We start from the raw sequence: 23597 nt of genomic DNA, 5'->3' as shown, positions 1-23597 counted from the left end.
TATAGAAGGACACTTATAAAATTCAACAAGCCAGTTCTAAAAAGCCATGGACAAGTTGGTCACAGAATTCTGCACACTATATAATTTATATGGAATTTTACAGCATAAATCATCACTACTCCCATGCACTAAAATACCCTCACAGTCATCTGAGAGTGCCTACCAGGGTTAGTGTTATTGAGTTAAGGTGTGTTCAGAGTTTTGCAGTAAGCATAGACCCAAGGTACACCATTAGTGAAGCTCTCTTCCCTGCCAATCTCACCCTCTGCTTTTCCCTCCTCAGCTCAAACCCAGGCTATATGACTTCAAAAGCTCTTTGTTTTTTCTGCCCCTTCAAGACTCAGCACTGCTTTGCAGCACTAGAACTGTGCTGCACTTTATTCCTGACTCCCAGCAGTGCTGCCTGTTCAGTGCAGAAGAGGGGTTTATTTCGCACTCCATCATTCCAACATTGATTCTATTTTCTGGTTTTCATTTTCTTGATGTTCCTATAGGACATTCAGCTGGATTTATAAATTAGGGTGGCAATTTGCTGAAATCACTGGAGCAAAATTTGCCCCTGTAATTACCCCAATTGCATGTGCAATCATATGAGCCATGTGCAGAGGTGAACAATTCAACTTCAGCTGTAGGTACATTTTTGCACAAGCAATTTTGAAAACATAAGCTTTCAAATGAAGCTTATTTTTGCAAGTAAAGCCTCTTTGTCCCATTTGTACAAACACCATTTTCAACTGCCTGCCCATTTCCCCAACCCAAGGCCATTATATATCTTTTTTTCAGATCACAGTGCTTTGCCAGCTTTTATTGTTACATTTGAATAACAGATCAGAAAGAAAGGAGAGGGAAAAGTGAGAGAAATACAGAAATAAATAAAAATGTTAAAGAATAACATTAACCAAAACATAGAACTAATCCAACACATTCTTTTAAAGCAAACTCATGAAAAAGCAGCTTTACACTTGCATAACTGAGCCCCAGACTTTTTTTATTCATAGGCTTTCAAAAAAGAATTTCTGTGCATATTTCACTAAAACTGATGTGTTTTAATACTTTAAAGGGACTGAATGGTCATATAAAACGTGAAATGTCACCTGGAACTCCAGGGATGTCCAGTTTTCAGGGCAAAAGAAATATTGCCTGATTTATTACAGAGTGTAATATACGAAGCTATATTACAAGAGACAATAACCTTCATTCCCAGGCAATTTCAGCTTTCCAGGTAGTGTGGATATTGCAGTAAAATATTGGACATTCTTCACGGCATCTATAAAAGTGAAGTTTTTACAATTTCATTTTGTGGACTTCTCTTTTCCCATCCTATGAATAACAGCTCCATCTCTGAACCTGCAGCTTCCAATAAGCATCAACTTGGATAAGCAGACTTGATCTTGAGATGGGTGACCAGACCAGCCCTTCTACTTGCAATATCTCCAAAATATTCAACTTTGATATCAGTATTTGATGCCTATCACAGTCAGGTAAGAAGTAAAATCAAAGTTCAGCAGCAATTACAGTATCTCTCAATATAGGTTTACCTATGTGGTCAGCAGGGTGAAGGTCTGCAGATACCTTCTTGGAACTTGCAAGAGGTATGAAGAGATTCCTGATTTTCAACACAATTCTCCAACTCCTGCATTGCTGATGCTGAGGTATCCTTCACAAACTTTCATCAGGTGGTTGCAGAAGTCAATGCAGCAATACGCTTTCCCTGTCCCAACATGTAATACTGCAGGAAAGCTGTAACTAAGAAGCTCATATTTCCATGTGTCCAGGGCTAAGAAGGTGGATCAGGCTCCAAGAGAACCAATAGCCCAATGCCCTTTTCCTTCTCACCAATCCTAACGCATAAGCTGTGCCACTAATGCATAGGTTCCTAACAAGGGACCAGCTGCTCTTTGCATGTCTCTAAACAGAGCCTAGTACAGGCACAATTACTATGGGAATAATATACCACAAAGGGGACTCAAATAAGCATAATAACAAACAAAAGGGATAATGATACACAATCAAGCTAACAAGAATAATAATATAATTCAATCATCTTATTAACTTTACTAAAAGCTAGCTTTGTACACCAGTCTCTTGGCTCCTGAAAATGTCTTCAAAGGAGTTTACACATCTGATTATGAACTTCCATCGTCAGTCAGGAAAACAGACGTGAATTCAGAACAAAATGATTCCTTTCTGAGCCTGTGGAACATCATGTTCATATCTAATATTCATGCTAATTTGAAAATACAAGGTAGAGCCTATCTAAAATGAAATCATCTCGAAAGCTAAAAGCTGAAGTATTTACTAGACCAAGACAGTAATATCACTGAGCCCCCATCAAGTGATTTTTGCAGTGAAATTCCCAGGTGACCCTGCATCGCCAGCATAATTTGGGTATGAAAAAGCCAAGAGAGACACACTCAACTCCTGGGGTACCTTCACTGCTTAAGAGCTTTACAAAGACTCACATGCTTTTGTAATTAGCAACTGGCAGACTAATGAAACAAGGGACAATGCATTAGATCCTTCCAGTTCTTAGTATGGTCATTAACTAATAAGCTTTCATGGCTGTTTAGAAGGCAGACAGTACTGTAATCTCCATTCTACTGGCAAGTAACAGCATGGTACTTATGTAAGTAAGGAACACAGGACAAAGGAAAATGGTTCTAAACTGAGAGGGTAAATTTAGATTAGACATAAGGAAGAAATTTTTTAGTATGAGGGTGGTGAGACATTAGCAGAGGTTGTCCAGAGAACCTGTGGCTGCCTTGTCCTTGGAAGGTTGGACCATCCCCAAGGCCACGGAAGTTGTGAATGCTCCATCCCTGGCAGTGTTCAAGGCCAGCTTGGACAGAGCCTTGGGCAACATGGTCTAGTGTGAAGTGTCCCTGCCCGTGGCAGGGGGTTGAAATTAGATGATCTTAAGGTCCTTTCCAGCCCTAACTATTTTATGATTCTATGATTCTAAGGCCAGGTTGGATGGGGCTATGAGCAACCTGGTTTAGTGGAAGGTATCCTTGCACATGGCAAGAGGGCTGGAAATAGATGATCTGTGAGATCCCTTCCAATCCAAACCAGTCTGGGATTCTGTAAGAAGCAAGAGAATAAGGTCACAGACTTTAGAGTTTAACAAACCCTAGACCCTGTCCATACCACACTTTCCACTGCTGGATCTTTTTGTTCTTTATAAAGGCACACAGACAGCAGTGCAGTTCTCTGGAGAATGTGGCAAAATTAGCTGTTGCGTTGATCCATTATTAGGTTGGACACTGGGACAAGCAGTTACAATGCAACAGACAGAGTGTACTCTCTGGCCCAGACTCTAGGAAGCACATGAGAGATGCTGGAAGATAAAAGGAATGACAAAAAAAACACCCAAAAATCTCAGTTATTCAGCTTCTGGGAAACAAAAGCACTGAGCAATAAAGCCAACCACTGCCACAAAGCTGGTGTCGAGTCCCATAGACAATCATATCACATAGGCTCCTGGTTTAGCGATTCAACCACACAATAAATTAGGTGAGGGTGTTAGAAGAACAGCTGGCTGATAATTAGTCACAGGCCCCCTCAGCAGGGTATCAACAAAGTGGCAGAAAACATTTCAAGTAAATTAAACTTTAAAAAACCCTCTCTGCAATCACTCCCCCGACAGACCCTTCCTTCAGCTCCCCTCTCGGCTTCTTATTTATTGTAATTACTTTAGTAATAAGATTTGTTTCCTTGTTATTATATATATTACCATGCAGGGCAACAACAACAACAACAAAGAAAATAATAGCAGGGAAGAGTTATGTAGCTTATTTATCTCCTTGGCTGTTATTGGGCCACTGGGTGGAGAGAGCGATGAGGAGGTAGCGGCCTGGGAAAAGCAGTAAATAGAGGAGAAGGCCTATTCCTCAGGAGCAGAGACATATGGGGGGCATATTTACGAAGGAGGAAACACTGACAATGAGTGAACAGAGCTAATAACTCAGGGGGCTCAGCAGCTCCAGCTGATAAAGGAAGGAATAAACAATACTATATTGGAAGCGCTGTCAAACAGGAGAGTCCTGGTGTGCAGACGGATGTTTATCACAGCAGAGCCAAGGATGGGCTGTCACATCTGCACAGAGAGCCTTGGTTGAAACTGGGGCACCTCCACATGCTGCAGGGCCAGACCCACTTCTGGCTCCAAGGAAAAGCTTACAGAGCTGAGAAATACTGCACCTCATGTTTTAGCTCGTGCTGTGCACAGGCTATCCACGTTTGCTACCCTAAGCTCCCAAATCCATCCCTGTCCTCTAAGTGGGGAGGAGAAGAAGCAACACTTAAGGCACCAAAGCAGCAAAGAGCTGAGAAAATGTCTATTTGGCCTGGGGAAAGTCAGCCCACATTCCATATGTACATCCCAGAGTCACATACCAAGCCAGTACAGATGCTCAAAGAACTGGCATTTTCATCCCCCCTGAGGTCTTGAGAAAAGCATCAGTGCACACAGATACACCACGCTACAATGTGCAACTCTGAGCACAGCCATTATATATAAATGAGTAAGGGTTGAATCTTACATAAAATGCTCTTTTATCCAAGAAAACCTTGACTTCCACATGTCTACCCAATTACTTTTGGCATGGTGCTGCTGATTTAGATGCAAGATTTCTGAAGACAGCACAAAGGACAGACTCATACAGCATCTGCCAAGGAACAGCAGCACACTAATCCTGTAGTGCCTCTCTCCTAGAGACAAACTCTCCCACCACACTGATTGGAAAGCACTTCCCTTCCTACATTTCTACACTATCCTTAGAGAAACACACACATCATAGATTGGTTAGTCTGAAGAGAGCCTTTGGAGTGTGTTTGCAGAGTGCATGGCACCAATTTAGTTATGCAAGGCTGGATTCTGAGAATGAAACTCCTCTTCAATCCTCTGACCACCGAGGAGCAATAAAGAGAAGGAGGGGGAGGAAAGGAGGAATGTCTACAGTTGTACAGCTTTGTGTGACATCACCTCAAGATTTGATCCTTGAGGATGCAGTTCTGGATCACAAACTTACTCCTTAGACTGGCCATTAGCTTTCTATTCCCTGTCCCTGATGAGTTCTGCTTGTTACTGTCTGGAGAACACAATGTCTTAATGCAAGAGAATAAGCATTAATATAGGAAAGCTAAAAAGCCACATATACAAATACCACGATTTAGGTAGAGAGACAAATGTGCTTTTGTTCTTCCTCTTAATAGTGTCCTTCAAATCACAAAGAACCAGGTACAAACAATAAGTGGGAGCAGACTCATATTTCCCTTTGTAACTTTAAAAAGCATCTGGAAGAAACATATTCTAGAAGGGATTTTAGTGGACTTTTCCCTCTCTCCATTTCAGTAATTGTCAATGTAGTAAAGCTTTTCTCTGCTGGATTTAAAGAGGGGCCAAAAAGATCCCCACTGGTCAAACAGGATGGAATAGATGGCCTATATAGAGCAGGAGTGCGTATCAATGGAGACAAGGAAACCCAGCACCCCTGCCTTACCTTCCTTCCAGCAGCAGAACAGCTTATTCAGCCTGTGTTATGGGAGAGCAGGTGAAAGAGGGTGCTTTTAAACCAGATAAACAATAGTCCATGGCTATGATTCAAATGCTAATCTGGATTTCCTCTTCCTAAGTGCTACTGTGGTTACCCCATGGCTTTGAGGAAATCATGTATCTTCCAAAACTTAATCTTCCTTCACCAAAAAAACCTGACCTACTCCATCACCACTGGTTGGTTAAATTCATTTATCAATGAAAAGCTTCTTTGATTCCATAGGAGGGAAGGGAGGGCAAGAAAAGGGCAGAAAGAAAAGGAAGAAGTTAAAAGGAAGTGAAGAGGAAGAAGGTGGCAACATAGGAGTGAAACATGAACTCAGACAACTCTGATATTTGCCACTTAGGTAATTGTCAGTGGGAATAGAAGTTCAGAACGCAAAACACACAGACGCTGCAAGAGCAGGTATTTGACTGATGTAAAGCATTTTTTAAAACTAAATCACTTCCCCAGGAGCTTCCACCTCCTGCTTGATCAATGATCTTGCAAAGCCAATCATTCTTAATTTAACACTTCTGGAAACCAGAGGGGGGGAAATCCTCATCAAACAGGCACAGTTGGCAAGCATCAAGTATTAGCATTTGGCATCATTTATTACTGCTGTTTATGGTAATATAAATTAGGTTCTACTGATATAATTAATAACCCCAAATTTAGGTGCAATAAAAAGCAATATTTGTCTAGAACTGCAGTGTCTGGAGAAGCCCAGCCAAAACCACAAAGTGTTGACTGATATGTGGTGACTGAAAGTCCACTTGTGGGAGTGCCAGATGTGCATAGAGATGGTGTCACATCTGAGCAGATGCTGGCAACAGCTGCATGAACAGGCTGCTGCCAGGAGGGTGCACAGCAGGCACCCACAGAAGACAGCATGCAAGCACATTGCAAGTTAGCCTGCAACGGCACAGGCATGTCTGAGCACACACACACCTTGGTACTCAAATGGGAGATAACAAATAGAACAGTGTGGACAGCAAACAGCATTCTGTTTCTTTAGAAAACCTATTTTTGTGCTGCTATCGTTAGTCTTGTTACAAGTTCCCTTACTGAACCCTGCTTTCTGGGGTTTACACAAATGTGACTGTAAGTAATCTAGTTTTGGGGTACAAGGTTTTCACTTAAACAGATCATAGAATCAACTAGGTTGGAAAAGACCCTTAAGATCATCAAGTCCAACTGTTACCCTAAAACTGAAGAGAAAATGCTCTCAGTATGCATCTTTCACTCTTCATTTCAAACTGCTCAAAGGTTACAGTATGTCATTATATCATCCTCTAAGGAAAAATAGCCAAAAGTAGGGGGCAATGACCAAGGTCTCATGCTCCATTGGTAGCAGAGGTAGGAATAAAGCACAGGTCTCTTGTTTATCCATGGCATTTTATATCACTTCCATAATGTAAGTAATGCTCTTCATGTATTCTCCAACACTTCACAGAGACTAATTCCTTTTAAAGCTTTCCTGTTTCACTATGATTTAGTTTAAAAATGGGATAGAGGTACGGGCAAAGACAGTGAGCTACAACTCTGGATTCTCACAGAAGAACTTGTGCAACATAAAGTCAGGCTGCAAGGATGCTTTCTGTTAAGCATATGGCTGTCACCTCAGACTGACTTACATTGCTGGTCTTGGAGACTGAGACTACTTTTTTCCTTATAACTTATATTGAAAGAAACAAAATTAACACATACAAATAACCATGTTGGGTCAGACCACAGGTCTGGATGAGGCAGCATTCCATCACAAGCAGTGATGGGTCAAAAGCCAGTGTCTGGCAGAAAGGGTAAGATGAACTTTATGAAAAGCAGGGTCTGTTATTTAATTTAAAATACAGAGCCATTATCAGATCAGCTGAATATTACCTGACAAACCTAGCACTGAGTGCTGTTCAGAATGGAGCAAAACACTCAGCCACACACAGTAACACAACTGCTCACCAATTCTCTCCGGACTGAACAGAGTCAAATTAGCTACAATATTTGGTAGTGATCTATTTTTATGTGATACAGCCTCACTCGTACATGCATACTTGCATCACCGCTACCTTCATTTAGCATCAGTGACAGGGCTGCAAATGTCTGCATCACTGACAGAGGAACAGAATCTCAGAGCACTGACTGAAGTGAAAGGAGGGTGGAGAGTTGCTTCCCAGCTCAGCTTAGCCACATGCAGACAGAGCGTAATTGTATTACTGCAGTTCTATCTGTGTTAGAGAATCATTCTCTGCATGTAAGTTTCAGATCGCATTAACCAAAGCAAATACCAAGACCCTGATCATCTCCTTACTGCATGAGACTTCCAAAGAGCGATCACGCGGTACCCTGCTGGGATGAGCACTCATCTGCTGAGTTGAGCCTGCAGCAGGGAGGCAGATGGGGAAGGGGAGCATCTGAGCTGCTGGAAGAATCCCTTTGTAACCACACACTAGCATTCATCTCTGTGACAAGCAGGGAAGTGTTATGCACACCCAGCAGACACAGCTGGGGAGGAGAGAGTAAGGATATTCAAACAACTGCCATCAAAAAAAGAATCCAATTCTTTCCTAAATAAAGATATTCAGATACCAAGACAAAAGCAACAGAGGCACTGAAACAGAAGAAATTCTTGTTTCACAATAAGAGATAATGTCACTGGTTACCGCATGTAGGTATTCCCAGAACCCAGCACAGAACCAAGATACTTGGCCTGGATAGTGGATTTGATGCATTCAGTATGTCCAGTCCTCACAGGGGAGAAGTGTGAGAGCACAACAACGTGTATAAAACTAGAAAAGAACAGCAGGTTTGGATGTTGGCAGAGGGAGCACCAGGCACTCTAGCAGTCTTTTCATGGATGCCTGGCAGGCTTCCACAAAAGGGATTCTGAATTCCAGGACAAGCAAGTTGCTTTATGAAATGGGTTGTAAAGTGGGTTTGAGAGATGTCAAAAAATATTAAGCAAGTATCTTCTTACAAGAACTGTGGTCAATGATGGGCTATAGACCAGCTGCCTCATAAAACAGTTTCCCTCTTAACATTGACTTGAAAGATAACAGAGTTTACAAGAGCATTGAAAACTGGATGATGTGGAACATTAAAAAAGCAAATCATTCTGCATGCGCACATATGGACATCAAGGGCCTGAAAGATATTTGCTTTCTCCAGTGGGCATGGTTATCTCCAGCATACCGCCAGTAAGTCTAAATCCCAGAATAGAAGCATTTATTTCAATGTAGGAGGACGCAAGTCTACTAAAAAAACATGTAGGAAGAAACAAGAGAATATCTGGGGCACAGGAAGCTTCATAAGATGAAAGCACTTCTAGCACAAAGGAATGGTTCTCTCTTCCCCAGGCCTCACAATCGGTAACAGAGCCATAGCCAAGTCACCATTCCCTTGCTCCTACCCTACATGCAAGGCTTACCACACTTACTTTTTAACTCATCACCTGATTTAACTACAGTTTAAGCTCATCTGCAGCAGGAAAGTCAGACACCTTCCCGTGTGACACAAGCTCAGGCAGTACACTTCACCCAGGTGTCACCAAGAGCCACATCTTCCCTCCCAAGGGTCCCTTCTCTGCTGCACTCGCTTCTGACAGCTGGAGAAAAAAAGGTCAGACATTCCCTCCAGTCCTCCATCTGCTGGAAACTTTAACTAAGTGCACTGAAAGGAAAAAAGAAGGGGGGAAAAAAAGCCACAACCTTTCTTTTCTGCTTCTGCTGTCTGGAAGGATCAAGGAAGCATTCAGTGCCAGCAGAGGCTTCGAATACCCTAGGGCAGTATCCAGCTACTCTGGACTACTGATACACTCGAGTCCCAGGGAACTGGCAGCACAAAAGCTGTGAGTGCTCACAGTCACGGGCTAGAGACTGTCAAAAAGCCAAAGCTGAACCACACTGAAATGGGTTAGTTTAGAATCAAACTCAACTATCTCATTGCTCAGGAGTGTGTTGTTTTTTCTGCAGAACTCGATCTGCACAGCCTGGGCCAAAAGCAGAAGGGAGAATATATCTTAAGTTTGTTCCTCAGCACCTTGTTGTGTGTTTCAGTGCTTGTCTAAGCTGACCTTTCAGCTTCAAGATCTGTCATGCCTTTCACTGCAACAAGCCAGGGGACACCGTTGTTACCAAAACCTGAAAGGCCTTATCACTAAGTCAAAACACACAATTCACTTGCTACCAGCAGGATGCAGTGATAATGTCCTGCCCCTGAATCAGACAAGGCTGACAGTTATTAACTTATAGCCACTCCACACTCAAGAAAGTGAACAAACTCCACTGTCTGCAGAGACACTGCAGATCTTTTTCCAGGGAAGTGCAAGCCTACCATATCTCAGTGCATCTTCAGACCTTCAAAGAGAATTCCTCTTTCACCGGCTACACAGCAATATGTATTTCATGCTAACCTATTAGGAGCAAAGCTGTACTTTTTGCTCTCATGTAGAAGGGGAGAGGAAAGGCAAGTTAGTGTGGGTGGGCAGGTATGTTATAAGGCAAAGAATGCAAAAAGGAGTATTTTCCAAGCTCAGATACAGTATCTCTTAGGAAACGTGTGGGAGGGAAGATTGAAAAGGAGGTGGGAGAAGGAGGGAGCTTCACTATATAGAAATATTTCCATGAAAATGTGAAAATTTAATAGATCCTTACTCATCTCCTCCCCCCACCAGGCTATACAAAGCATTAATTAAAGCCAGTTATTCCCAAGCTTGCCTGTCTGCGAGGTGTAATATGCCCTGCTTTAGCAGAGTAGGTAGACCTCCATTTATCAAGATAGATCCTGTTTCTCTGGCACCACTAATACTTCATCCAGGCAATTGAGAGGTCTTATAGCCACATACAGTACAGAATCAGGTACATCTGACTAGCGCAAGACAGCACACTGGGCTATATCTCAGATTCACGCTTTCCACTCAAGATTGATAACAGGATGAATAAAACATGAGGCAAAGGGAATTCTCCAGACTCAAGACATTGAAGATGAGACCTGCTAGGTGCATAGGGATAAAGCCTGCAGAGAAAACATCACAACCCCAGAATAAGCACATGTCACAACTCACTTGCCATTGATGACTCCATCAGGGTTCAGCATGGGGACAATCTTGAAAATGAAGCATTTCCGCAGGAGATCAGCAATGGGATCATTGCTCACAAGGAACTCCAGGGTCCCCTTCATTACCCAGCTGGCATTGCTTTCACCAGGGTGAACACGGGCCACTAGAAACACATAAGGACGATTGCCTGTAAAACAAATTAAAACACAACTAGACAGGGATTCTTATTGAATAACATCTTTGTAAGTGGCTTTTATTCCTTTTTAACTCAAATAACAAGCCAAGATATATTTGAAGGAAAACACATCCCTAAATAGCCCAGACATTTCCTGAATGTGCTATTTGCCAACTGATCCCAGGTTTAGTTGTCAGAACCAGCATGTGTTAGTTTCATCCCTTTGCTTATTTATTCTGTGATAACTTCCAGATATTTATGTGCACCATTAGAAGGCATTTTGCATATGCAGATTACTGTCTCTCAAAATGGCACCGGTATACTTCCTGGCAATTCTTGGAAGTTTGATCCTATCAAGCCTCACTAAGGTTTAAAAGGCAGCTAGAAACCATTTCATCGTCTCCATTTTTGGGTTCACCATTAACAATTGAGAGCTTTCCAAGTCTCGCAGCAGATCTGTGTACCTATAAGACATCCAAGGACATGCAAGCTGCCTGATCTCTGGCAGTAACATGTGTTGCAAGGTCAAAATCGTAACTAATCACATTAAACTGATGTAATTAAAGAAACTACATGAATATGTTAACCAGATAAGCTGCAGAGGAAGAGTATTCAAAACTAACCATCAGTTCATATCCATCCAACAAAAGGTAGAAACAACAAAGCCCACAGCTAAGGCAGGCTGTTAATTCTGGTGGAAAGGCAGTTTTCAGTTTTGTATAATATAGACACACAGATTGGTAAAGTTGATTTTCAGAAGCTGTAACTAGAGCTCAGCTGTTGCTAGCAATACATTCAGTATGGGAGACAAGCTGTGCGAATTTGGGCTTGGGGAGAGGGCTTGGAGCATTGCTTTGTTAAAAAAAAGAATAATCAAAGTCCTAATAAATATTTCATTGATAAGCTCTGCTGAACCTGTTTCAGAGTAACCTGCAACTTAACTTATCTGAGCACAAGGAATCTTTCTTTGTTATTTGCTGTCCCTGTGAAAAAGCACCCACATTTGGTCTAGTTACAAGCCTCCAAAACATCTCAGTATACATATGCTTAGAAAAGACCAAATTTGACAGCAGATTCTTTGAAGATCCCATCTGTGCTAAGCATACTCCACAGATAGACCAGGGAAACAGGAGAAAGCAGAGGGAGGCACCTGTCAGGCACAGAAAATAAAGGGAAGGGACAAAGCAATTATCTGACTCAAAATGATCCTTTTGTGAGCATTCCCAGTCTCGGGCTGTTGTCACAAGTCAACCTGGCAGATTTACTTTAGTGGAAACCATCATCTGTCAGGGCATCATGGCAGTGCCAAGATAGGTTTGTCCTGCTCTATCAGATAACGTCAGTATTCAGGCTCTGTTCCCTGGCGTGAACTGAAGGACCCCAGTTGACAGGCTTGGGATTGGTAAACAGGATAGAAAACAAAACTAAAAGCATCAGTCAAGTGTCCTTGTAAATAAATGCTGAGTTAGCAAGTTACATGTCTTTGCCTTTAGCTCCCAAAGTCGCCCTTCAGTTTTCAAATGCTTTACAACTCATTAATCAATTAATGTGAAACATGGAAGGTAGAAACATCATATTGAAACAATACAGATGCTATTAAAGAGCTGTTTAGTGATTCGTCTGGCAAAGCAAATGCTGTGTCAGAGGTGAGAATACAGGTGAAACTTCCCATTTCATGGTCAAACATGGAATAAGCACTTTTTTTTCCTCCTTAGCTCTATATGCTGTAGCTCTGCTCCATATGTACATTCCAGTACAATCTACTTACATCCTTCAGGAAGGCAGAGATTTGGAAACAATCCCCTCTCCACACCTCCATGCTTTCTTCTTAAGCAGTTGGTGGGCACTGGAAGAGTGAACTGTACTCTCAGCTCAAAGAACTCATACAGAGCAACTGCATTGTGGTCCTGTAAAGCAACTGGAACTCTGTTTCTCAACAGCCATATATTAGTCTTTTATCATCCTTACACCTCACCTCACTGAAAGGTTAGCATATTTACATCAGTGTGTACACATGAGTCCCTAAGGCATTATATGCCTTAGGATTCTTTTAGCTCCTGCAGAACTCATAGCCATTCTGAATTTTATCTCCCCAGAATTCGAGTACATAATTTCTGTCCTGCTCCAGCTAGCTGTGCTTTACAGTCTACCTTTGTAATACTTTCAAACAAGCAAAAACCAGTTTCCACAAAGACATCAGCTGCATTTTGCCATTGCCAAACATTTTCTTCTTTCTCTCATCACCATGATTTAGTGCTGTTTTCTAGGCTCATTGCTGAGCTAAACTTATGGGACTGTGTTGTTGCAGCGGAGAATGAGGCTCTTGAGGACTCCTAATGGACAACAGCTGTAAATAGCACAGAGCAAAATAAAACGTGTTCTCTTTTGCAACTGATGAATACAGCTTTAACAACTCTTATCTCTTCTGTATATTGGGTGAGAGCACAGCATCTTAATTGAGAGGTTCTTTCTTCAGTCAAAATAAGAAAAAAGAAACTCTAAGCAAGGGCTTTCTCATCTCAGAAACCCCAGGAGAGTTTGCCATAATTCTGCTAATTGCAAACTGGCAGAAACCTATTCTGAGTTTAGAGGGAGAGAGGAACCTATTCTGAGTTATGTTCTTCCTCTCAAGGATGATCAAAGTCAAGTTTCTCTTAGATTCAGTGTCAGAAAAGCTTCTGGAGTTTCTAAAACTCAAACCCCAGAAAATGTGGGGTAGGAGAAGAGACTGGTTAGAGATCATCTATGTTGTTTGCCTATGGGTGACATAGAGGGGCCCATAGCCTGTAGGTCCAGTCAAGGGAATCTCTCCATTCCAGTTAAAGCTCCCTTTAAAAGTTCCCCTCCTGACAAGCACATCCACAGCTCTGACATCCCATCCACAAGAGAGCCATAACAAAGGTATGTACCAGCAAGGAAACCATAGAGCTTGTTAACTGCCTGCTCCCTTCACAGAAGCCATCACAGCCAAATCCCACATCCAAACACCACGCTCCCCGAGACTGCACCCTGCATGAAGACTAATTGAAGCAGCAAATAGAGCAAAGAGCTGATGACATGGCCATAAAACTTGCTACTCTTGAAACACCTGGGAAACAAAGATTTAACTCTGTAGCAGGCTTGAGCCACTTGACCCTATGCTTCATCACAAATCCAGTTACTGATCTGCCTTGAAATTACTGTGATAACTGTGAAAAACATTAAAGCCCATGCAAGTAGTGGACAGCAGCACTGGCCATTCACACCCATCCCTCCAGCTGCAGACACCTGTCAAGATTCCTGAGCTGAGTTCAGTGCTTCACCTTTATCCCTAACTTCCACCATCCCATGAATGTGGTCCTGACCAGACCACCTCAATATTACCCAGCACAACTTACTGGTTTACACCAGTGCCCAGCTGCCCTTCTGTGCTATTTCAGAGCTTCTTGTACTACCTCCTGTGCCCTGCTAAACCTGGATACACAACCATAGGTTCTCTCATATACATCCTTCCAAGCCTAGAACTGATATAAGTCTTCAAAATCCTCAGGCCAGCACTTAGGAGGATCCTCCCCAAGTTCTGGGGAAGCTGCCAGAAAGCTCTGGTTAGCCATTAATCTCTGCAAAGCCCACATGACACATAACCTTCTCTGGGAATGTAAATAATAAAAAGAGAGAGCAGAAGAACCTTTTCATGCTACATAAAACCTTCTCCAACAGATCATGTCTCGTTACAGTGTCACATTTCGGCATGCCCAGAATATAACACGGCACCAACAATATCAGAGGTGAGAGATTAAAGCATCACTTGCACTACTTGCAAAACTTTGAGCAAAAACCTTTTGAGTAATAATTCTACTAATATATCACCTATTTCCCATCTCCCCTGCTCTTCGCACATTTTGACTGTGGATATATACATGAAAAGAAGAGCTTTGTTCTTCCAGTACTGCTAACTTGCTGCTTAATCTCCTGCCTGTTAGAAGGACCCTCCTCTAGTTGTGTCATCCCCAAGGTTCACTAGGAGGTGACTTTGATATCACTAATCGTGACATCAGTTGGGGAAAGAGCAGCCTGAATGAAATGAACAAATCCCCATTAACACAGCAGTGTCCCTCATCAAGAGGAGCACAGAAAGGAAATGAAATGCAGTTCCAGATGCCATGACCTGGGCTGATGTTCTAAATTATTTCAAGCTGAGATTTGAGCTATGACATTTGTAAAGGGACAGGGCATTGAAACAACACAGGGCTTAGATTTTATAAGGAGTCAAAAGGAATTATACACACAGCATGTGGGAAATTCAACCTAGATCTGGGTCTCAACTGGAATTTTTCTGGCTGTGTTTCCACGTAACTCTTCCCTTTACCCAAACCCAGGGCCATTAAGGCATCGATTTTTTTAACCCTTCCAACTCTATTAGCTGTGACCAATACTGGGTATTCTGTGAGTCTAACAATGTGTAAACAGGAACACAACCACAGAGATCTTCTATTCATGTCACAGCTACATCCTGTCCTGGATACATCTGATATGCCCAAGGCTGCAGAGTTACGCAAAGCCAGAGAAAAGACAAGATATGGTGTGATGTACAATGAATATATTAAAGTATGTTTGTAAGAAGCATCAAATAGTGAGATCACAGAAAACCCAAAACTGATCTGAGCCAGAATCTGTGTCAGACACTTTACTCCCCTCCTAAAACTTTGCTGTTATTTGTCAGTCTTTCAGTTGTCTCAAAATAGAATAATTGTTTCCTCCCCATTTCCCCCACCCCAGCATTGTTCCTTGCTGACCCTGCTTTTAGCTAAATGCTCTAGAATTAGGCACATCTTAAACCAGAGGCAAAATACAACCTGGCAGGACCAGCTGTTGTCTTCTAGAATTATCAATGAGAGATTCCTGTCTCAAGCTGGTCTGTATTATATGTATTATTATTGTTACATACAGCAAAGATGTGAACATCACAAATCGCCTTGGCTGACTGTTCTCTACCTTCGTAGCTTGGCGGGGGAGTTTCAGGCTCCAAGTTGCTTGGCAACCTCCTTTTGTGCATGTGTTTTATGAATTCATTCACCTCTGAATCAGAGATGATCAGGGAGCTGAATATAGGTACAGACTGTCCAGCCTTGGTGCAGCCTGACACCTTACTACTGCTGGTTTCTAACTCCAGGAAATCATTAAGCAAGTTGTCAAGTCCATTTTGGGGCAGACTCCAAAATCCCAAGCTCTGAAGGCAGCAGGAACCACAACTATTATTTAGAATGACCTTCTATATAACTGAAGTCAAACGAAATCCACATAAACCAACTCCTGTTCAAATCAAAGTGTACCTTTTTCTGGTAGATTGGTGAAAAAATAAGTCTTATTTTCAGAACCCATGGAAAACCTAAAATCGTAGAATGCTTTGGTTTGGAAGGGACCCTAAAACTTATCTAGTTCCAACTCCTTGCCACAAGGAGGGAGGGACAACTTACACCTTCCAAAGACAAAGTTGCTCAAAGCCCCATTTAACCTGGCCTTGAACACTGCCAGGATGAGGCAGCCACAGCTTCTCTGGGCAACCTATACCACTCTCATAGTGAAAAAATACATCCTTATAGCTCACCCTCTTTCAGTTTAAAGCCATTAGACTGGGACACTTTGCAAATCATTTCAACTTATAACCAGCATCCAAGTGTGTGCACCTGAATTAGTCTAGCTGAAGTTTCCAACCACCACATTACGATCCATGCTTGGATGCATCCGCTCAACATCCACTGGCATCTTGTACCACACTGCCGCGCTCTGAGCTGCCTGGATAACTAACATCAGACTTCAACACTGCAGCTACCTTACCAGCCTGATGACAGGCAAGTGCCTGGCACTTACCTGCTCTCGGAGGAGGGCCGCAGACCCCTTCTCCTGCATCACCTATCACCGGGTCCCTATGGGAGCGGGACATGGCACAGCTACAAATCTCAGCAGATCACTCCGCTCCTCGGTGTGCTCACGCTGCATTTCAATCTCCCACCACCGCGCTTGCCCCCCCCCATATCGCGACATCATCTCTCTCGCGAGAGAGGCGGGTCTCCGCACCCCCTTCAGCCGCGTTCGAAGGGGACCGGCAGCCGGGTATCGGGGATGCGGATTAGTGGAGCAATGCACGGGAGATGGGGTGTACCAATGGACAGAGCGACGGAACGCTGTTACTTTTCTGTGCTCAACATAGAGAGCAAAACAGGACTGCTGGCCACCTTAGAATCATTTGGAAGGGACCTTCAAAGGTCCCCTAGTCCAAACCACCTGCAACAAGCAGGGACATCTTCAGCTATATCAGGTTGCACATAAGCAAACTATTCAGGAATCGTTTAAAATGTTTTAAGGGGTAAATTGGGATCCTGTAGGCAAGTAAGGAAATGCTATCAAAAGTGTTCAGAAAAATTAAAATGATTTGAGGAAGGTTTTCTTTCTGTGCAGATGTCTCCCACTTTTGTTGCCAGTTTTTGGAGGCCATGATTAAAATCGGATTAACTTTACATGTGTGGGTTTTCTCTAACCTTAAAATCTCATTTCCTTTAAGAGAATCTGAATGAAAACGCACTTGGAACAAAGATGCTTTAAATACCTGCTACCTTATTTACTTTGAATATTAGCTGGCAACAACATTACCCATGTGCCATGTTACTGTTCTGAACCCAGCTGGATCACAGCCCTCCAATTGGTCAGCATGTTGCCTGTAGTTGCTTCTGAAGAGCTCCCAGAAGCACAGCCCACCACTGAGAAGTTTAGCCAAAGCACCTAGTTTAAAAATCAATTGGATGAAAACTGAAGAGGTCATTATGAATGATAAAGGGGTTCAGAAGTCATAACTTAGGAAGAAAAATCAGAGAAAATGGATTTTAAACTTGGAAAGATGAGCAGAGAGGAAGGAGATAACCTTTAGATTGCAAAACGCTGCTATAAAGAGAAATAGCTATCAGTTGTTCTCACTGTCCACTGGGACTATGTTGCATAAAAAGAAATGCAAGTTACTGTCTGTCAGCTGAGCCAGTCTGCGGTAACCTGGCTGCCTTCACCACTGTGCCCTCACTGGGTCCTTACTCCTAAAGCCCTGAACCATTGCGCTCTGTTGCAGTGCCCAGACAGCATCTGTATGAGTCCTGCAGCTGCACAGGGCATTATAGCCACCCTGATGGAAATTTGGTCCAAGATCTAGTCCTCTGGAATTACCTCAGTGCTCCAAGAGCTGCTGGAATCCCTATTCCAGCCCACAGGGAACCTCAGCTACTTCCTTTGATCTTTTTGGTGTAATGTATCTGCTTATTACTTAATGCTACCCATTTTAAAATATGTTAAACATTAGCTGCTAATTAGAAACTAATCAGAAATATTTTATCATCAGATATTTTGACATCATTTGGGCTTCTTCTTACATACAGATGAGAAATACTTGCAGAAAGTTGTCTTGCTCAGTTAATGATGGTCCTACCACCTTAAGATTGGAGTAATACAATTACTGGGACCCTTTTAATTCGGAATTATTTTGCAAAGCCCATCTGTTATTCTTAACTCCACTGGTTCTCAGCTTCTGTGTATGCATCCTTTGAATGGGGTCAGAAGTTCCAACAGTCCTCTCAACATTATCTAGCCAGCTGATATAGAGAGCTCCAGATTATCTGTCAAAGGCAGGCAAGAATCTATCATCCCCTGCTTCTATAACACATGCATTACAGCCTTAATTTGGTCTGTGGCAGCAGGCAATTTCAGATACTCAAGTATTTTGTACTGCCACAGTCTGACCATCAATCCATGTGTTTTTCAGCCAGTATGAGAAAAATGTAGATTACACTGCAGAGATGCAAGACCTCTAAGATACGTCAAGTGGAAAAGAAGTATTTTCTAATTAGGTACCTATGTGACTCTTTCACCTTCTGGGTTTTTTGTATGAAGATAACACTGGCCTGAGAGAAGAACCAGGCAGTGGATTCTCAGAAGACTGGAAGACATGGGAGCAGAACTCCATTAAAACAGACTTCTCATTTGGTATGATTAGGGCAGTAGCAGCACTGTCCTAAACCGTCCCATGCCTAAAAGAAGGTGCAGTATGGAGATAAGTGCAGCAGAGACCTGCAGGATAACTGCTGTACAGGCAAAGTGCAGAGATGCGAAGAGCTATGAAATCCACAGGCTCTTTTCCGAGAGAAGGATTTCATCTGAAATGAAATCAGGCAGGAGGAGCAGGCTGAAAAAGCTTCCATTGTCATAAAAATATCTCCCTGGGTAATCCACAGTGATGGAAAAAGGAAACTCTGATAATTTATGTGACAGTTTAATGGGATTTTGGTGACACATGATATTTTAGAAAGAATTTGCCCAAATAGGACAGACAGGACTTTAATAAGGCTTCAGCTCCAAACCAGCAATATTTTCTCTCCTTGCCTTTACATTTCATTCTGTATACCCACTACTCACTCATAGCTCATCTATCTAATTTGCAAGGCACATTTCGACATTGTAAGAGCAACAACTCTGCACTTCCTAGTTTCATGCTAGCCTGAGAGACCTCTAAGTATCTGATTCCTAAAGGGATCAAGCTGACTTTGCACCTAAAGGGAAGAGCATCTGACTTGTGAATTGAGGCATGAGTTGCCCTCCAGCCATGTCCCCAGCTCTGCAGACAGCATTTAATAGCTTCTCTGCAGAAATGGAGGGCAACAGATGGACAGTCTGCAGCAGAAATCACTTGCAGAGGGGACACCCCCAGGGCACACTCCAGGAGTAAATGGCTTTCACACTCTGAGTAATGCCCAACCTATGCTGCCTGCTTATGAGAGATTCAGCCTTTACTCAGTAGCACCCTATGCCTGTCATTGCCATTGCCTTGAGAACAGGTACAGCAGCAAGAGGAATTGCTAAGAGTACTAAACTAGGGTGAAGCCAGGGTTAATGGGATGAAACTTCACATAAGAACATTTAGGGTGAATATCAGTGAATTATATTGCAGAATATCCCCTGTGGAGATGTAGAAGTTAACATTAAAACCACATTGCCCAGAGCACAAGAAGCTGTTCTGTACACAAGTCTTGCAGTAGCTGGCGACAGAAATAACCCAACAGACATTTGTTTTCTTTACTGCTTTCAATAGGTCCAGTTCTGAAGACCTTATTTTTCTGGGAAAAGCTCCTTCTGAGAATCTAGGCAGGAGAGAGAAGGTAAAAAGCTGTGTGAAGATCTCAATATTTTCTCCAGTCTTTCTGTGACTGAAGCAGACTGAGGTCAACTTAGGACCTGCACATGGAAAATGGAGCACTTATCAGTGTTTCATTCACCACTGGGAGTAATGCCCAAATTCAACAGGAAAACAAGTTATTTGTTGTATAGACCTTTAAGCTGTTCTGCTCTACGAAGGACAAATTCTGTAGTAAACAGCTTTTTACCCATAAATTGTCTGCACAGAACAGAGGTTTAACCTCCCCCCCAGTGCCACCTACAGCATAAAACCCAATGTTTAATATTAAATGTGTTGTGCCTTTAAGAGGCACAGCTCCATCTCTGCCTCTGACTTGAGGTCTTCCTCAGGGAATGACTTGTAAGAAATAAAATATATTAAAAGGAAGTGCAATCAGAGCCTCTCATTATCAAAGGGATAAAATATCAATTTTTGTTAAGATAAAAAGCATCACAGATTGGCTCTGATGGGAAAAATTAAATTCTTGGTCTTGACTTGATTTGATATTTATCACTCCATTGCTCCAGAAATATCCTGGCAGGGAATGCTTCTTAAAAATATTATCCTGCATTTCTCCTGCAGTAAGCAAGTTATGAGAGTTTTAACTTGTGCCTTATGTTGCATACGAAAAACTCAGAGGAAGAGGAAAGAAAGCAGACAAGTCTACAAATAACATCTTCTAATGCTTCACTATGCCAACAGCTTCACAGTAAAGAACCTTATGCAAGTTCACCTCATTTGTGGTATCACTAAATTGACTCCTACATCATTGCTGTCCACATCTACCCTAAACTTTAGAACTGCATTACCCGGAGCTGATCCCAAAGGAAGTTCTCACTTTGCACAGACAAGAGATCGATAAGGTAAAACTGTCTCCCACTTTTGAATAATGAATCTTGTCTTGATGGTGAGTTCTTGGATGAACTTCCCAAGCAACCAAGCAAAAGAATGTGAATAAGGGAGCAATAAAAAGGGTCTTTGAGTCAGATCATTGTGACAGCAAAACTGGCATTGTCCCAGTGAGCTTGTATCACAACATAAGCAGCAGCGTTTTTCATCTTCTATACTACGTGATATTTTGTGTAAGATATACAAACCAGAGTTTGACTAAACTGGAAGCATTTAGCACCAGAATGATGCAGAAATATCTTTAAGTTAGAAGACTATCGTACTGGCCACCCCTGAATTGTGCAGTTTCCCGACTACTTGAGCTCTTACAAGAAGCCTACTCCTATGTATAAAGTTTTATCTTGATAAAGACCAGAGTGGGAGACACCAGCACTTTATGTCTAAAACATGACAAAAGGGAAGCACTAGCACTTTACGTCTAAAACATGATAAATGGAACATCATCTTTTTTACCCCCCTGAAATGTTTAGCAGAATTCATACCAGTGACAGATCTAGTATTAGCTGCCGGTCATAATCTCTATTCCCCTACTGCCTTACAGCACCCTAGAAACACAACAGTGTTTTAACATCTTGTGTTCAAAACTCATATCAAGAGCTCATGTTAATCGCTTAGGCCATAAGCACAACACATGTTTTTCAAGGAAGATAACAGATGAACCTTGAAGTTCATACCATGTTATTTTCCAACTGTTCTACTACTGAAATACCCTAAGGACAAAGAAAGGCTCAGGATCATCCAGCACAATCAGAATCCCAGAATACTTGACAGAAAACTAGGTGGAACAAAACTCGTCACTGCATAAGATAAATAACATGCAGAAATCTCAAACAGTACATGGTAAGACACTAAGCACTGGCTGTCTAAGGGCAGTAAGTTCTTCCCTTCAGACGCTAGCGACATGGTTTCTAATGAATGATATCTTCCTACATCAGACACTACAGGGAGCAGAATACCAAGCTAGGAAGATGACTAGTCCATTTGAAGAAAACTGTTTCTTCTTAGGAATAAGATGGTAGAAAGGCTGGAGGAAGGAAAAATGTTCTTCTTTTTCCCCACAAATTGCTTACAAAGCACAGAAAAAGGTTCTCATGAGTAAAGGAGTTCAACTACAGAACAGCTTTAGCAGTCCCAGAAGAAAGATAAGTAGAAGTGGAACATGTGATGCCCTTCCTCAGTGCTCCATAAATCATTGCAAAAGTGGGAGTTTTCACACAAGAGAGATTTTGTTCTTTATTCCATAGTTTTCTAAGTGATACCCGATTTAACACCCCCCCCAAAAACAAACAAAACCTCACAGCTACCAAAACCCCACAAACCAACCAAAAAAACCTCAAACCCCACAAACATCTCCAAAAGGTTCTTAAAGGCAAACAATTTAATAGCATGAAACAAGACAACACTTTCCCATCCCTGGCAGTGTTCAAGGCCAGGCTGGATGCAGCTTGGAGCAACCTGTTCTAGTGGAAGGTGTCCCTGCCTGTGGCAGGGGGCTGGAACTGGATGAGCTTTAAGGTCCCTTCCAACTCAAACTGTTCAATGATTCTGTGAATGGTGGCTGCTAGTGAGTTTGAATTTCTGAGGTGCAATACACAGACTTGCTTCATGAAGCTGGTAACCACAGCATGTTTCCTCAATTCCAGTACATTTTGCATCCCGGAATTTCCCCAGCAGAACTTTGAACTTTCCAGTTGATGCTGCCACTGAATCCTTCCATTGTAGCTCAGCCACTCTTTACAACCTGTATAGCACACAGTATGAGCATCTCCCTCTTCCTTGCTGTAAGAAGCACTCCTATAGAAACTGTTACAATTCAGAGCATTCACTACCACTTCATCTTCTGTTCTGTAAACTATCAGAATGTTTTTAAAAGAAATGGTTAAATAAAAGACAAATCCCTGTAAATTATGGTTGTGACAGACTAATGGCTAGCATTGCAAAGACAGTTTATCTTCCTGCTATATCTAACAAAGCTTCTTATGCTAATACCTTGTTTTCAAAATACAAAGAGACTCCTAACTCATGTTTTCTAACTGCAAGAATATGCAGGTAATGAAAAACAGTTTCCATCAAATGATAACCTTCCTCTGCCATTTAACATCCCCATTGATTCTCAAAATCAAAAGATCTCAGTTATTTGGGGTTCTTGTGTTATTAGTGTGCTTCCTTCATGGATGAGAAACCAACTCCTCAGTCTCACTGTCTGGTTGTAATCCAAACTCATTTTAGAGTTTGCATGCATTAGCTGCATGCCTTAATTTGATTTATTTTATTTGATTTCTGTCTATTAGATTACATTTGAGGCATTTGTACTGATGGCCTCACGGGGAGCATCTCACCAGCACTACCCTTTGTGCAAACAGCAATTATTTTATCTGGGCTAAGCCTAATTTCAAGTTACATGTTGATAGGCTGACAAACAAGGTCATGGTATCTGCATTGCAAGTGATATCCCAGCTGGTGGGAAAGACCTTTGACAAGCTAGAAGGTGAGTCCTGGGAGCATTCTGATTAAAAGGATATGAATTTAAGCAGCAAATCATCACTTATGACCAGGATAATGGTTTCAAGTCTGTCTACAGGCATTCTGCATAGCTTGCAGGCCCATCACCTATGTGAGCACAGGAGACTATAAGCACATCACTATGCTTTTATTGCTCATTCACGGTTAGTGAGTACTAAACACAGAGAGAATAGGGATACTGGCAGCACCACAGCCACTGAGACCCCAGAGCCCTTC

The 23597-nt window shown here is 42.1% G+C and overlaps 1 protein-coding gene across 1 annotated transcript in view; it reads right to left on the bottom strand.

Annotated features, from left to right (window-relative positions):
* The window catches only part of AGBL1 (AGBL carboxypeptidase 1), a 262777-nt gene that overhangs the window by 161142 nt on the left and 78038 nt on the right, over positions 1-23597 (bottom strand). The window contains exon 18 of the mRNA XM_034066142.1: positions 10591-10771. Within this exon, the coding sequence (XP_033922033.1) occupies positions 10591-10771 (181 nt within the window). The remainder of the gene's footprint in view (positions 1-10590; positions 10772-23597) is intronic.

The sequence above is a fragment of the Melopsittacus undulatus genome, chromosome 9 (genome assembly GCF_012275295.1).
Source record: "Melopsittacus undulatus isolate bMelUnd1 chromosome 9, bMelUnd1.mat.Z, whole genome shotgun sequence".
In the NCBI taxonomy this organism is placed as follows: domain Eukaryota; kingdom Metazoa; phylum Chordata; class Aves; order Psittaciformes; family Psittaculidae; genus Melopsittacus; species Melopsittacus undulatus.
The sequence above is the reverse complement of the archived record's forward strand: the minus strand, read 5'-3'. Positions and strand labels throughout refer to the sequence as shown.